General features: G+C 42.6%; 1 protein-coding gene across 1 annotated transcript; it reads right to left on the reverse strand.

Annotated features, from left to right (window-relative positions):
- Positions 1-224: 224 nt before the first annotated feature.
- Positions 225-14976, reverse strand: LOC101914653 (histamine H3 receptor-like). The gene is made up of 3 exons (XM_005243292.4): positions 13863-14976; positions 10454-10620; positions 225-8756 (listed from the first exon to the last, which is right to left on the reverse strand). Exons 1-3 carry the CDS (start codon positions 14149-14151, stop codon positions 7974-7976), a joined length of 1239 nt encoding a protein of 412 aa, XP_005243349.3. The 5' UTR covers positions 14152-14976; the 3' UTR covers positions 225-7973.
- Positions 14977-16817: the final 1841 nt, after the last annotated feature.

Below are 16817 nucleotides of genomic sequence, written 5' to 3' on the forward strand. Positions count from 1 at the left end.
GGTTTGCCTGTTTGCTGTTTTAATAGGCAACTACTTACTTTCCCTTACATCCCCCATTCGGCTCAGGCTTTTCCTTTCTACCTTTCAAGATCAGTGTGGTTCAAGCAGAACTACAGCAATTCAACAAGTTACATTCGGATGCGCCAGAAGTCTACATATGCTAGTCTATGTGTCCTTTATTCATCCATCAAAAAAATATGTATATTTATCCATTGGAGCACTGGTACATAAAATGCATTTTATTGCTCAATATTCCAGGTCAAAAGTTAAAAAAAGTAAACAATATTTTTGCTGAATTAGGAGTAGCAAAACTCCCCTGGAGCTGACCAATAGTACTGGCTCCAGCATCCCAGTGCAGCAGGAACAATGCACACAAACACCCCTCAAACAGAGCTACAGTTTTGGTGTCATTCTCCTCCCAACTCCCAGTGTCACTGGAAAACCAAAGTCCTATCAATACGAGTGTCAGTAAAACCACTGATCTCAGCCTGTGAGCCCAATCAAATTGGACATGAGTTTTTTTCCCTAATAAGCCCTGTCCTGCTCAGCAAGGGACCAGAAGAAACCTCCTTGACTCAATCTGAAAACTCATTGCCCTCTCCGAGTTGGTCGTGGGTTTATTATATGTTTTAAATGACAAAGCGGCTCCTCAGCTCAGCATCAAATGTTTTTGCAGGTCTAATACCTTGGTGATTTGCTCTCCATGCTGGCTCCCTAATGGAGTTCAGGTCTCTCTTTTAAGGCTCAAAAGCTGCAGTAAGTTTAATCCAAGCCTCCTGCTTTTCCTCCCTGTGCTTATGTGCCCTCCCACAATACCAAGGAGCAACAAGCCTAGTGACTTCACAAGAAATAATTTGCACAGAGAGCAGGGCCTAAGCTCTGGACATGGCAAGAATCTCTGAAGGAAATTAAAGCTCCTTTTTGCCTCGATTTTGTTTCAAACTCTCCTTTCTTCAGTCTCTTATATGTACAGGTTCAAGTAGCAAGGGAGACATAAGCCTGCATATTAGGTGGGAAGAATATTACAAAAGATAATATTGCCATTCCTTATAAAAAAACCCCAACAAACACAACAAGCATTTACATACAGCTCCTCAAAGGACTCTTTCCTGTTCCTCCGGCATGGTGGAGAGGAAGGGTGCAACCCCAGCTGTGAGGCTGTCAAAGGAGGCGAGTCAGAGGCCAGCGCTGTTTGCTTCTGGCGGGATACACGTAGCCCGGTGGTCTGGTGCAAAGGGGCAGCTCCCCAGGCAGAAGACAGCAAAGGAAACCTGGTGTATAATAATGAAAAAACTAACCAGTGCTTTCTGACGGTAACCAGTGTGAACAACCCACAGACAGAAAACAGAAAATAAACAGTGTGCTTGTCAGTATAATGCCAGAAAAGCCGGACAGTTAATTAGCCTGAAATAGTAATAGTAGAACAATTTGGAAATTAATTGATCTGCATACACCAGAAATTGTTACTGAAATACAAATAATGCAAACAGTTAAACTCCAGAGGCTATACCCATTAACTTCCATGGCATTATTCCAGAAATTAATTTGGCTCATGTCCTATAACACAGGCATTTGCACTGACACACTGTCTTTGTATATACGTGAGGACTGACTGTACTTGCAGTCAGCTGTCAAAAGCAGCAGAATAAGTTGAATGTAAATGTCTCAGCAGGAAACCACACTAATTTCAACAGTTACGGGCAGTTTCCCCCATACAAAAGAGCTAAAGTTGCTAAGGCCCTTGGCGTGCCAGGGAAAGCAATGGAACTGAGATCTGTCCCTCTGGGGAAGCCCCTCTGCCCCAAAAGCCCAGCTGAGCAGATCCCCTTGAAGTTGTCTACCATACCGATCAGGCAAAGTCTGACTCCATTCTAGTTGGGCACAACTTTGCTAAAGTCGCTGGAGGTTTACCAAGACAGCCAGGCTAAAGCTCTGATCTGTAGAAAACGACTGAGAAACATATCCAAGTACCGATACCCAAAGCCTTCATCACTGCTTTCAGCTGACCCAAAAGCAAGCTGCTGACAAAAGCAGAGCTGTCACCTCTTCTGTTACACCAGCAGCTAGTGCTTCTGTGCTTGTGTGATAAATTCACCCTAAACTAACCAATCAAACAGAAAATTGTTACAGACTGACTGTCCTGTGCAGCTGCACAAGCCCTCGCCCAGGCCAGCAGTGGGGCAGGACTGCGGGGCCGGGAGCAGCAGCCACAGCAGGACGGGTAGGAGGGATGGGACAGCTTTTAGAGCAGCACTCCGCAGTTAGAATAGTTTAAAGAAATCGTGAGAACAAAGCCTTTTATATCAGAGGAGAGGGCACATTTTTTCAATGAGCCAAGGCTGAGGACTTGCTCTCAGCTCAGCAGGACTCTCCTCTTCCACAGGCGATGTAAGGCTCTGCTTTAAATGCAGAGCACAGGGTGATTTCTGCGCAGGGCAACTTAGGAAGAAGTCCTGCACTGATTTATGATTATCTGCATGACTAAAATCTTCTTTTCTTTGCCAGGGTAATAAGTCCTTCCTCTAACATTTTCGTAAATATTAGATGCAATGTAACACATTCGGTGTAATTTTTAGCAGAAAGATGCCGGTGTCATATTCATATCATACAGGATTGTGCGTATAAATGGCACCTTTTGAAAAACCCACGGATTTGCAAGGTTTAAAAATACCGTGTAGCACTAGTGACACCTGCAGGAGCATCTCAGTTGGAACAGCGAGAGGAAAATGCCAAAACTAAGGCTTCTGTGAGAAGCTATGATAAGGAAAAGCAGCAGATGCACTCACAGCACCTGCCTTCACAAGTGTACCCGGGGATGAACGGGCCCTCTCAACTGCTGTCTCAGGGGATTAAGTCAGACCCCTCCTCTAAATCACCCTCTGGAGGAGCTTCTCATTTAGTTGGCACTGCAGATGGTTGGGGAAAGCTGGCCTCCTGCTTTACAAGGCACGTACACAGCAGTGAGACTGTCCTCCTTCCTAGGAGTGAGAAATGTGAGCTTCAGGGGGAGGTCGTGTGGCTTCCTGGGTCAGAGCTAGGTATGGTGACCAAGAGACACCAGTGGGAAGAGGACAAACAAATCATTGTACCTTGTCCTACAGAAAACAGGGAAAGGGAGCAGCTGATATTTTAATGTTTCCATAGCTTGAGAAAGCACATCAGTGAAGTGTCACTGTTAGTTATATTAAGTCTCATTGCAACTCATAGGTCTAACGAATGCTCTTCTTTAAAGATAGAGTGATAAGGGAGAGTTCCTACCAAAATAAAAGCACACCCAAGATACAAATGTCAGGCAGAGCTGTTTAACAGGGAAAGAAAACGAGTACACAAACGAACGAAGATCAGAGCACTGTGCAAACATCTAAAGGCAAGAAAGTTTGATACAGCATGAAGTATAGTAAAAAGATCCTGAAAAAAAGGCTTGAAGGGAAAAGTCTTGAGAGGGCAATACCTAGATTTAGTAATGTAAGGAAGGAGATAGTCTCTTTTTTCATTTCCCCTCTGTTCAAGAAAGCAGTCTATTCTGCACAGTAAAAATTGAACTTTGCCTTCATCCTCTCTCAACATATGATGCTGTTCCAGTTTTATCATATACAAATCCAGCCACTCTACTATAGAACACTTCACCCTATTTACACTAGGGGTGTAACACTACTTCATTAACACTACGATTAAAACATTGTTTTTAAATTAAATGCACACAAGTAGAAAACAAGACCAAAGAGGAATTGGGTTTTTCTGGTCTGGATACATATGTTGTGTTTCTTTGCTTAAAGTGTCTTCATTTCTGATCTTGGTCGATTATTTTTTTAAACACTTTGTCTTGAATAAAAATTTTGCATTTTACATCATGTTTAACCTAAGTTTTCAAAACCCTTACAAAATACTGTGCCAGAACCTCCACAACATCAAAAGGAATCAGCTATGATTGTTTGTATTTGTTGGGAACACAGGCTGTTAGGTTTTGGCATTTGTGAGATAAGGCAGCAGTGTCATTTTAGAAATACTAGGGATGAGACCTGTTCTGAAGCGATGATGTGCAAGAACCCTGTGTTCTACCCCAGAACGACACCAGCCTAACAGCAATTAGGCTACGACTGGTGAAGTTTGCAAAGTTTGCATAAGGTAAGAGGAGGTATTTATAGTTGTCTTAGACTGCTAAACAACAGGTTTTTCAAACTCTGTGTAGATGTCTTAAAAAGAAAGATGCTTTTACGGTACAGGAAATGAGAAAGAAAAAGGTGGTGTAAGTGAGAACAGGTCTGTGATAGATTTAGTGGAAAAGCTGTACCAATATCCCTAGGGAACTCTCAAGCAGGGCACACAGAAATATGTGTCACAGCAAATCTATGGACACTACAACAATATGGAGGAACACGAACTACCTGATGCAAAATGGGAAACCAGGTACTGTAGGAATATGAGAAACGGGGAGACTGTAAGGAAAAAAAAAACAGCTTTGAAGGATGCAGTTGAAAGGAAGACTGATACAACAATGAAGTATTAGGATAGCACTGATAAAAAAAATAAAAGGAAAGGGTGGGATCTGGAATTGTTTTGGGGAAAAAAGGACAAAAGATGCTTGGCAGGCAGAGCTAAGAACCTCCTGGGGAGCCCCTGATCAGACTGGATTTGCTCTACTCGTGTGATTCCTTTTCTGAGGGACAAGTGATACCACAGATTATGCCACTATAGGTGACTTCAGTTCCCCAGGTATGGCTGGGGGAGAACATGACACAAACAGGAGGTGACAAGCTGGGTCTAAGGCCAATCTCAGAAGTCCAGTCAAAACATCAAAAAAGATGCAAAAGGCAGAGCTGAGAGCAGCCTAAAGGCACCCATGTAGCTCAAGCCAGGACCACCCCAGCCCAACGGTGCTCTAGCGCCCAAGGTTGATGTCAGGGGTGGGAGTCCAGTTGAGGATGGTTGTGGCAGTTAAGGACTATTGGACACCCACAAGGCCCTCACACAAACAGCAATAAAACTCAATTGTCCTTGACTAAGATTTGCTCAGCAAGAGGTTCTTCATCAGTTCTTTTGTCAGAGCCCAAAGAAGATATTTTATGAATGACTACGCTGTTGTTCAGTAATTAAACTAAAAAGCCATGTCTCCAGAATTCAGACAGATTCCTCCTAAAAAGCATGACAGTTTATTCAACTTTAGCTTTTGCTCTTAGACACACATCTGAATTTTGTTTATAAAAGCTTTTTCTTTACACATTTTCATAGCAATTTTCAAGTAAATTCTGTACTTCAAAGTAAAGTTTTACTCTGGTAATTTGAAACAGTTGTTTGTTTGTTTGTTTTTTTTTAATGTGTAAGAAAGTCAGGAACTTGCCTGGGCACTTTCAATTACCAAATGATGCCTATGTGAAAAGTCCCTTACGGTTCTGTCAATCCAAGGGAGAAGTGAAATTTGCAACTGACAGCAGTATCACTTTCCCCTCTAACCAGCGCCCTTAGTGATGCCTTTCATCAGCATGGACCCCATGACATGGTTTGCGGGACCTGCACTGACCATGAGCTCCGATCAGGTGTAAGGAGACTTTTATGTCATCAGCACTTAGGTCAGTAGTGCAGCTTAGTTGTGCAACTTCCACAGGGACTCATGGTCCACAAGAACCTTCTTGGACTAAACCTTCCCTCTGACAGTTCCCAATACTTCTGCTGCCTGGCTGAAGGATAAGGAGCACAATGTAGAGAGATCCTGTGTCTTTCTTTGCTGGAAATAACTTCTACATCAGGAGAATAAAAAAAACCTAATCTAGCCCCTCACCTAAAACACTCCATTTTTCTTGCCCATCAGCTTCTTTCTTCCTTCTCTCTCCTACCAACAATAGCTCACAGAGAGTGAGGGAGACAAGCGCAACTAGATTCCCAACTTATTTCCCGGTGCAGTTGCAAAGGGTGCCAGAAATAAGGCAGAGGTATTACTGAAATATCTGCCCACGCTCCCAAAACCAAGTTTACATCAAAAAGCACTGTCCAGTTACAGTAATTATCTGTCAACTTCTAACAAGCCCAAATGGAGGCAGCATTACATGTTCCACTGCTCCTCAGAGGAGCTTAGTGTCTGCTCGGCATCTTGGTTCAACTACTTCAACTTGCTTTTCCTAGGCCTTGCACAGGGCACTGCTGCAGACTTCATGAGGTCTCAGGCTGTTTAAAAAGGAGTCCCTGTTGATGCCAGCGTTCAGCTGTTGTTCTGGCCTGTACCAACCAGTTCTGGCAGAGACCAGGCTGGTATGAGAAGCAAGCAAAAGATGGGAGCAAGGAAAAGGAACAATAAAAAACCCATAACATGTCATAGATACAAGAGTATGTGTCCTTATCTACACAAGGCAATGAGTTAAATTTGTAGGTATCTTTTTGATAAGCTAACCAGAATGAGATCTTTCACTCTCTATCGCTAACACTATCAAAAGCATGTCTTATAAAGCATTAAGGAGCTATTTGCTCTTAAAGCTGACACAAAAGTATTTGTTTGCACATGTTCAACATTACTGACTCTACAGGTTGCATTTTAGAAGAATGACAAAAGCTTTGCAGGGTAAAACTGATACACGCTGCACTTAAAGAAAACAGATGGGTGTAGTGGACTTCTGTGTTTTGTGTCCTGACCTGCTTTGCATATATCTGTTGAATTTTAGCAGCAATTACAAGCCCAACTCATTGGCCAAGATCCTATAATGCTAGGTGCTGTTTAGGCATCACCTAAAAAGATTGCATCTAGTTTAAATAACAAACCAGAAGTGCATTCAGAGAAAACTGGAGAGGAGGTAGAAAAGCCAATATGCTTTTGTAAACCTCCCAGTTACACCATAGGTTTCAGAAGTTTACATTTTAGATTCTGCTAGTCCAAAAAGAAATGTATCAGGGGAAAAAAAAAAAAAAAGATCAAAGGAAATTATGATGGGCTAGAGTCTGTAGAAGGAAAGAACTTTTCACCTCAACAGCTGAGTATGACAGTGGAACAAGAACAGGTTGGGCTAGAAAATTATCTGGTCTGTCTGGAGACGATGCCAACAGAAGTACTTCTTCTTGCTGTATTTGTCATAATGCAGTTTATTATTAGTGATTAGACAGTCAAATAAGGGCTGTGTCCCTGGCCATCATTCTCCTGACACTGAACTCATGTTTATGTTTCCATCTGCCTGTTCAAGAACGAACCTTCTTCCTCAGCACTTCATACCTGAATCTTGGGCAAGTTTATTCCCAAAAGGCTGACTACCCATCAGTGTTTCCTAACATTTAAAAACTTTAAAAATATCAACATTGAGATTCTTCCCGCTAAGTTTTTTTTTCTTAAAAGTTATATATTCCTTTCACGTTTTCTTTGCATTATGTTATTTTCTGTTCATATGTTGTGTCCCATGATTAACATCTTCAGCAGAGAACACCTTCACTTGAGTTTTTAAAATAGTCCCTGTATTCCCCTGATGTCTGAACATCCTTGGTGAAAGGAAGTAATCCTGCTATGTGCCTGACAACGAAAGTCATAGCTTAACTGGATGTTTTACGATAAGGAAAAAAATTCTTCTGAATGTACTACAAACTATTCAAAAGAAATACAATAGAGAAGATAATAATTTTAGAATACTATTGACCTTATGGCAAATACCTACCTTTACTGTATTTTTAACTACTACCACTCATGAACATAAATGTAAGTTGTACTGCAATTGACGATAGTATCTTCAACAACCAGAATGAAGATAATGTGGATTGACTGCTACGGAAAGACAGACAGAGGGAATATCCCTTAACTGGCCCGTTGAAATAGCTGGAAAAAAGTACACAAAATTGAGCCTGCATGTCTGTCTGAAGGAGGACATATTTCATGAAGGCTTATCTAGGTTTTCTAACCAAACTAATTTCCTTGAAGAGACTAATTCTGATTTCAAACTGTGGCTACTTACATCCTCATCCAGCTCCTCTTGAGTCTTTTTTTTTTTTTTTTTTCATTTTTCCTTCTAGAAAGAACCTAATCTCAATGTTGCAAACTTTTTGGGACATAATATATTCATGAAAGCCATTCGAAATTTAACATGACAGAGAGGGTAGAGAAATGGGTTCAGAGAGGAATTGATCCACAAAAGCCAAAAGGTTGTTTCATACAAGGAGCTATGGATGCACTTCCCTTGACAGGCCCCACGAATAATCATCAGTAAAGTGTACGGGGCCCAGCAAATGGCAAACACACACACAATTATGGCAAGCGACTTTGCTATTTTCTTGTCCTGCTGCAGTTTTGACCCAGTTCTTGAACGGAAAGAAACAGAAAAGTCCTTTTTGAGAGCTGTGGGGCTGGTTTGTGTTGGAGATGGGCGGATAGCCGTCACTGCTGGTCTCCATGACCTTCTTAATGACGAAACACTGTCCTCTGCTTCCGACTGAGACGATGCTTCTGGCCTTGGCAAGAAGCAAAATCTCCAGGACAAGCTGCTGCTCCTTGGAGGCTCACAGTCCTGCGTGCTGCCGTGCCGCTGGCGCCTCTGGATACTGTGGAAGATGTGCACGTTGAAGTAGGTCACCGAGAGCAGCGGCACAAAGAACTCCAGGGTGGACGCGCACAAGAGAAAGTACCAGTTGTCAAAGAACTCGGCGTAGCACTGATCCGGCGCTACCACGCTGTGTCCGGCCACGTGCTCCCAAAAGAGGATCGCTGGGCAGTAGAGAAGGAAGGCAAAGACCCAGGTGGCCACCATCTTGATGACAGGGTTGGATGTTATTCCCTGCCGGGCTCTGTAAGATACCTGCGAAGGAAGAAAAGAAGGTGGTCACACCTGTAGATAAGTTTTAGAACCAAGAAAAGCAGCAGGAGAGGAACTCATCAGAGTGCTGGTAATTTAGAGCTGCAAATACACAGATCGGCTGAAGCTCATCCAAGTATGTTTAATTCATCGGTGTTGGCATAACATAGGGGTGTCTCTCTATAGGCTAATGTAACTGTGCTAGGGTCCTGGTCCAGGTGATGAAATGTGATCATCCATCAGTACCTATAATTTGGTATGCCCTGTTGGAGACACCTGTGGTCCTGAAGTGCCAGAATAATTAACATTGTATAGTTTTTCAGAGCATGACTCTCATTCAATGACAACTGCATTGCTTTTTACAGCATTTTACAAGTAGGACTATATGCCTTACAGTGGTCAACAGAAAATGTGTCACATATTTAACACCCCCCTTTGGGAACATTATTTATTGCACACTTCATGAGGAGGTAGGAATAGATTCCAGCTCTGCAATGCAGCCTTTAGCTGATGAAACCACAAAATCATCCCTTTTCCCCCCACTACAGGGCCAGTACATATCTTCCACTACATGTGGCAAACAGACAAATACATAGTATCTCACATCCTGCTCCATCCCTTTCACGGGAGGACAGGGTGAACATGTAATTCTGGGAGCTTAGACATCCAACTGAAAAAACAAAAGGTTGAGTTAATGTCATTAAGGACTATCATACAAATGCCCATAGGTCTTAATTAATTTGTGCTCTGAATTTTGTGCTTTGTAAATACCGAATCTTTCGCTTTCCAGTGTAATGTTTCTTACATATGATATGTTTTGGTGTTTGATTGCCCAGAATTTTTCCTTAAAATGAAACAAAATAACATAGAATAGTAAAATGTAATAAAAAGGTGATTATTAGAAGAAAAATAACTATAATTAACAAAAATAAAATTTAAATTCTTTCATACAACATTATGTTGACACTTTCATACATCACCAAGGGGTAGGAATGTTTAGCTCTCCCTGACATTTCCCTGCCACTCAAGCTAACTGTGTGGCTAGTGAGAAATGCTGGCCTCCATCCTTAGCATGAACCAAGAGATAAAGCACACATATGGTGTGTGGGATGCTCTGCAGAAAGCAGAGACATAAGTGTATCTGAAGTTTGGGGTTCTGTTCCAGGCCCTGAGGGGAGTTTATTGCCACATGTCCACAGACAGTCGCTGCAGTCTGCTTCTTGTCCTACTCTCTGCCCTGTTTGTTCTTGCTCCCAATCTTCTCCAGGACCATTCAGGACCATGTTTCAGGTCACTACCCTAGCCCCACTGCCTTTTCCTTCCATGCCTGATTTGAGGTCCAAACCCAAATCCAGCTTATTTTGAATTTCCTCTTTCCTTGGCCCCTTTTTACCAGCCTCCTGCCTTACCCTTTTCACCCCTCATCCTCCTTTCCCTCAAGCAGTAGCACAACAGCAACCTGCAGCAGCAGTCGTGAGAACAGCCCTGTTTGACCGGCTCTGGGCTGGAGCATGCTCAGTGCAGGATACTCACCACATCTAGCTGCAAATATCTAATAATTTCCACATACCAGCATATTTTTGAGGGCTATTATCTCAATTAAATTTGGGCTTTTACTCACCAACATGGGAATGGTTGGTGAATATAACCCTCCAATGATCTTGCAACAAAATCAGAGAAGCTATAAACAGGGTACTTACAGCTTTAGTAACGGAGAGGAAACGGTCATAGCTGATAAGAACAATGTTAAACACTGAAGCTGTGCACAGGAGATAGTCCATAACTAGCCAGAGCTTGCACAGGCCTCTTCCCAAGTGCCATTTCCCTGTCAGGCTGTAAGGGATGTAGAGAGGCATGCAGAACGCACCTATGGAAAGCAACCACAAAGACACCATATGGTTCATATAGATTGCTAACGGTACTCCTGGAAGCAGAGAGAGACACTATTCTGGTACTTGGCTAAAAAAATAAATATATATATTAAGGTGAATATGTAATTTATGTACAGAATTCTTACATTCTCATGAAATCTGACAGTGACTTTATGTATTAAATCTTAGTGAATTTATATATACTGATTGTTGGGAATAAGTTCAAGGTAAATCAGCAAAGAACGATCTGCTGAGGAAGAAAACTGCAGTCTAACCAACTTAAGAGTCTCTAAAGGTATATGATCAGTGCTGCAGCATATTTGCACTGTGTTGCACTTTAACATGTAACCTCATCACTGTATACTCTAGTTTTTTATCTGTGTTAGAATTTCCCCCAAAACACATCTACAGATGTTGCTAATGTCGGTTATTATTGTGAGATCGGTTAGTGTGTGTAAGCTAGAGGCAATAGGTTGGACAGTGTCATGGTTTAACCCCAGCCAGCAACTCAGTACCACGCAGCTGCTGGAAAAAGGTAAAACCCGTGGATTGAGATAAGAACTGTTTAATAACTGAAAAAAAGTAAAATATAATACTACTAGTAATGAAAGTAATGAAAAGGGAGATAACAAATAGAGAAAGGGGAATAAAACTTAATAACAAAACCTCAAGCAATTGTACAATTCAATTGCTCATTACCCACTGACTGATGCCCGGCCAGTCCTCAAGCACCGATCTGCCCTCCTGGCCAACTTTCCCTGTATACACATATATAAGTACACTGAACCATGTATACTGAGCATGACATCATATGGTATGGGATATTGGGGTTGGGGTCAGCTGTCCTGGCTGTGTCCCCTCCCAGCTTGTGTGCCCCTCCAGCCCTCTCGCTGGCAGGGCCTGAGAAACTGAGAAGTCCTGGACTTCATATAAATACTACTTAGCAACAGCTAAAAGCAATTGACATTATTCTCATACTAAATCCCAAACACAGCATTGTACCAGCTACTAGGAAAAAAAAAAATAACTCTATCCCAGCCAAAACCAGGACAGACACTCTGCATGGTGTCTGGAAACATCTTGTACCAGTGTCAGAGCAGACACAGCAGAGGTACGAAACCCTCTCCCCTTCCCCAGCTGTTTTAATCTCATGTTTGTTCTCCAGCTGAGATTAACTCCAGAACTATATTTTGGTTTGTTATGTTTGTTTTTTTGTCAAAAAGGACTTCCACTGAAGTACTTTTATAAGAAAGTCATGTTTGTGGTTTATTTTTAAGCCAGCAACTTCTTCATTTTACCACTAATATGATTTCAAAGGTATGGTGCAATATCTGATACTACATTCCTGAAAATGCTGATCTATGAGAGACAAACAGAAAACTACATGCAGCTTCAAGATCCATTTTAAACTCCTCAGATTATTCTTTTCTTAATATGTCCATCAAGATCTTAGAAGTTACTAAGCATATCTAGGCTGATACGGCCCACTGACAATAAATCTCTGGGCAATGCACTGACGGTCTTGTCAACAGGGAAAAGCATACAGAACCTTCAATACTGATGGCTTGTTTTAACATACACCTTAAATACAGGCGACATCCTTTTGTACAAAGTACTCATTTTTCATAGTCGCCGGTGACAGCTACTGCTCTTATCAACTTCAACGGGATTGATGTTTGGCACCATGTCAAAAAGTAATGACTGCTTTTAGCTATGAATACAGATGCAAAAACCAGGTTTTAAGCATTTATATTTGCAACTATTCTCCTTTTTCCTAATCAGTGGATGCAAAAGACACAATTCACATGCCTGGAAAGATGACAGCCTTCTAAGAAATTTAAAAAATACCACAGCAGCTTCAGAAAATAAAGCATTTTCTGACTGATCCCAGAGGCAGTGTCTTAGATTTATATGGTCTATAGGCCAGCATAACACCGATACCAATCATTTCCTCTTGGTGAATTTAAGACTCTATAAGGCACCAGCCAGAAACAAGAACTGATGGAGGAGGTAGACATTTAAATCTCTTGAGTAAACTGTAAGATAACTAGGAGAAACATTCTTTTGCAGAAGTCCTGTGCAATGCAATGGCAGCTCTAGCAAATTGCCTGCCTGAAGCAGGAAAGCAAAGGCTCCAGCACACGCATCGTTTGGTTTCTGCCCCGTGGAGCGAGCCCAAGAATTAGGCACACAGGTTATAAATTACATAAATGGAGGGAAATCTTTAAAACTAAACTAATGCACTTCACTACACAGCACTGACAAAGGAATAGCAGTTAGCAGGGACAGTATTGCCAGAAGTGGAGTAGGTTGATGAGTGCTATTTTCCTCCACGTGATTCACTGGTTTCCGTGACTGTCCTGATACGAAAGCCCTTTGGTGCAGAAATACCTCCTTGCTAGCCTCAAGTCAAGATGTTTGCTGGAACATCTGCCACAAGATCATGGTTTTGTCAGGCTTTCTCTGATGCACTGGCTGTTTCCCTGGCCTGAACCCTGATGGAGTGCTGACAAGGCAGTCAGGCTTCTACCTCCTTGCCTGACACCAGCCACCAGGACTGGACCCATGGCACCTCCAGGCACCAGCTCTCCTGGACTTCTACAATGGCACTGGAAAGAGGGGACTAATAAGGAAAATAGATGGAAGATGCCAGCAGGCTGTTACTGGCATCAAACAATCCATTTGATCTATAACCTGCATTGAGCTGAAGGCAGTAAAAAGTCATAGTGGTAAAATGTTTTGTCATAGTGTAATACCCTGTGTGGAGAAGTTATTAATTTACCTGGACATGCCACAGATAGCTGAATAAGAACAGTTACACTGTCAAATATAAGGATGTTCTGAAGTGTGAGATGAACAATCTTACAGGAGGAGCAAAGGTAAATCATAAACTTTAGCAAACAACCTCTTCCCTTTGATTGGTACTCACATACAGTAAATTGCTCATTTTTCCTGAAACAACATTAGAAGTATTTATGTGGAAAAGGAGGCATTTGTCATTATAACTCATAACAGATATGTATACGTATATTAGTTATAATCTTCATTGTAACACACTTTGTGAAAACTTATAGGCTGCTAAAACACTTCACGCAGCTTCCACCATTCCTTACTCTTCCCCTAGACACACAGCCGGGAAACAGTTCTCTTAGAAGAAACCACCCAGAAAATCAACCCCGTTGCTTCTCCTAAGATTCCAAGGAAACCAAGAGGACATGCCTCCACAGCCGTGACTTACCCACTGCAAAGTCAGAAATGGCAAGATTGAGGAAGAAATAGTTACTCCGGTGCCGGAGGTTCCTGTCCATGATGAAAGCAAGGATCACCAGGATGTTCCCAAGGATGGTGACCAGAGCTAGCAACACCATGAGGAAAGCCAGCAGCACCAACACGCCCAGCGAAAACTCGGAGCTCGGGGGCTGTGTGGGCAAAGTCACGTTACAGCTGCCCGCTGTGTGCGGGGTTTCAGCGCTGCTGTTGTGCATGTTGCGTATCCAGGTCAGCTCAGCCTGGGGAGAAAATTGCATCTGGCAGAGTTATCCAAAAGGCTGAGACAAGTCTTTTCGTAGGCTGGGCTGAATATTGACACATCCAAAAAAATTCACAGTATCCAAATAACAGAGCACAAGTTTCCAGGGCCTGAAGTCTTTAATGTTCTTTGATCTGAATGCACCTATTGGCCTGAAAACAAAATCTATAAAATGACACCGCATAAGCAGCAGCAAGTGCACACTTCAACATAAATTATCTGTTTGTCTCCTGAATGCTGATCCTTATCTATTGAGGTCAGAAAAGTTAGTCTGAAAACAACTCTTCTAACAGTCAAGCACTTTGCATTGTGTAAGCATTTTTACACATTGAATTCTGCTGAAGCTAAAAACAGATCTCATTTTCACTTCCCCAGTGGTCAACAGGATTTAAATTATTACAATTCTATTTCTCTTACAGTAAAATATAGGCATTGTTGCACTTGCTGCTATACCACTTACTAAATTTTACAGTTAAGAGCAGATGTGTATTTCTTAATGCTGCTGGTTACAGAGCATTTTAAATCATTATGCATAGCAGAAGCATCACCAATACATTTTCAGCTCATCCTAATCAAGCAAGTCCCACTCATCCTAATCAAGCAAGTCCAGCCCTAGGCACAGCAAACCAAATACTTGGACTTTGGAGGACTTTACAAGCGTGGCCCATCTAATCCTCCACTTCCCAAGTAATTCCAGGTAAGCTTCCACTCCACAAAGTGCCAAACCCATAGCCTTTTGCAGGGCTGAGAAGGTATATCCCTTCCTCATCACAATTTCATTTATTTTTGGTAAGAGTGCACAGAATTTGGCAGGCCCTGGCTGTGACTCATGCCTGCAGCTCACCAGCTCCGTAACACCACGGCACACCCCACGACCAGCTTTTTGGACTGCAGCCACAGTGATGGGTGCTTGAGAAGATGTAGGGCAAGAAACAAAGCAAGAGAGGGTGGACAAGATGTGCGGAGGAGAGGCTGCAGTGCTCTGATCCTGACTTAGGGAACAAAGGGAAATACATCATAAAGAGTAATTAAAGCAAAAGGTATGGGGCAACAGGAACAGAAGAGGCCTCAGGAACGATAAAATGTGGCAAACAGGCAGCTGCCTCAGGTGCACATGCACAAATGCAGCTGAGGAAACACCCAGGAGGAGCTAGAGCTCCTTGTGCAGTCACAAGTCCAGTGATATGGGTGACAGAGTGGCAGGAGTGTGTTGCAGAGCAGCCAGATCAGGGTGAGGGAGATGAAGTAGTCATCTTTAAGCAAGTCAAGGAAGCCTCTGGATCATAGACCCTGTTTCTTGTGTAGGACTTCTGTGTTCATGACATCTGCTGGAAGGGCAGCGTGGCAGGTACAAGCAGTCAACAATCCCTGCAGAGTGTCAGGGAGAACTTTCTGACACAAGTACTGAATGGGCTGGCAGGGGCAACACACAGCTCCATCAGCCCTTCGCTGGTGAAGAGGAGCTGGTTAGGTATGTGTAACCTATGGCAGCCTTGGCTGTAGCAACTATGAGTTAGTGGGGTTTAAGATCCTAAAGGGGGTGAGGATGGAGAGTAGCAGTACAGACCACGGACTTCAGGTGAGCAGACTTTGGCTTATTCAGGAAAGTGGTAGGTGGGATCCCATGGGAAGCAGGTCTGAGAGCAAATGAGCTCAGGGAACCTGCAGACCTGTAAGGACAGCAGTCTCTATGCACAAGAAAAGCCCATTCCAATTTTCAAGAAAACAAGTAGATATATGAGGACACTGGCTAACCAGGGAAGCTACAACGCAAAAAGGCAGTGTGGAGGAGTTTGAAAAAGGGACAGGCTACAAAGGAGGAATTTAGAAATGTTGTCTGACCACATAAGTATGATGTTAAGAAAACCAAAGGTCACCTACAACTGATGCCCGTAAAGGACACAAGAACAACGTGAAGAACTTCAGCCACCCCGTTAACAGTAAAATGCTGAACAAGAAAAATGTAGGCACTCTGCTAAATGGGGCTGGTGATCCAGTGACAGCAGTTGTGGACAAGGTACCCAATGCTTTCTTTGCTTTATTCTTCACTAACTAGGTCTCCCTTTCCTCTGTGCTTAGTGAATGAGTTAAAGGAGGAGACCTGTCAAGAGCAGGTGAGAATAAGGCAGAGATTACTTCAGAGGACTTCACCTATAAAAGTCCATGGGACCCAATGGCCTGCACCCAAGGCAGCTGAGAGAATCAGCTACCGTTCTTGCAAGGCTCTTCTCTTTGAAAGGTCATGGGCATGAAGGGAGGTTCCCAACAACAGAAGAAAGGCAAAAGTTAAAACCGTCTTCAAATGATGCCACAAGGGCAAAAGGTCTTTCTCTCTTTGGTCCCTAGGAAAATAATGGAGCAAGTCCTCTTGGAAGCCTCTTGTGAGAATTTGAGGGAGGAAAAGGTGAGTGGAAACAGTCAGCACGGGTTTATCAAGGATACATCATGCCTGAGCAATGATTGCCTTCTTTGGTAAAGTGACTAGATCAGTGGACAAGGGGAGAGTATTAATTTGCTTTTTAAAATTAAGGAATAAATCAAATGTTGAAATTTTAATCATAGGCCTTCATGGGGCTGAGGGAGGAATCTAAGTGCTCTCTCCTTCCTTCCTGTGGAGGAAAACCATAGCCTAACATAACGGAGACAGACATTAGGAGAATCATT

This window comes from Falco peregrinus, chromosome 3, assembly GCF_023634155.1.
Source record: "Falco peregrinus isolate bFalPer1 chromosome 3, bFalPer1.pri, whole genome shotgun sequence".
NCBI classification, from domain to species: Eukaryota; Metazoa; Chordata; class Aves; order Falconiformes; family Falconidae; genus Falco; species Falco peregrinus.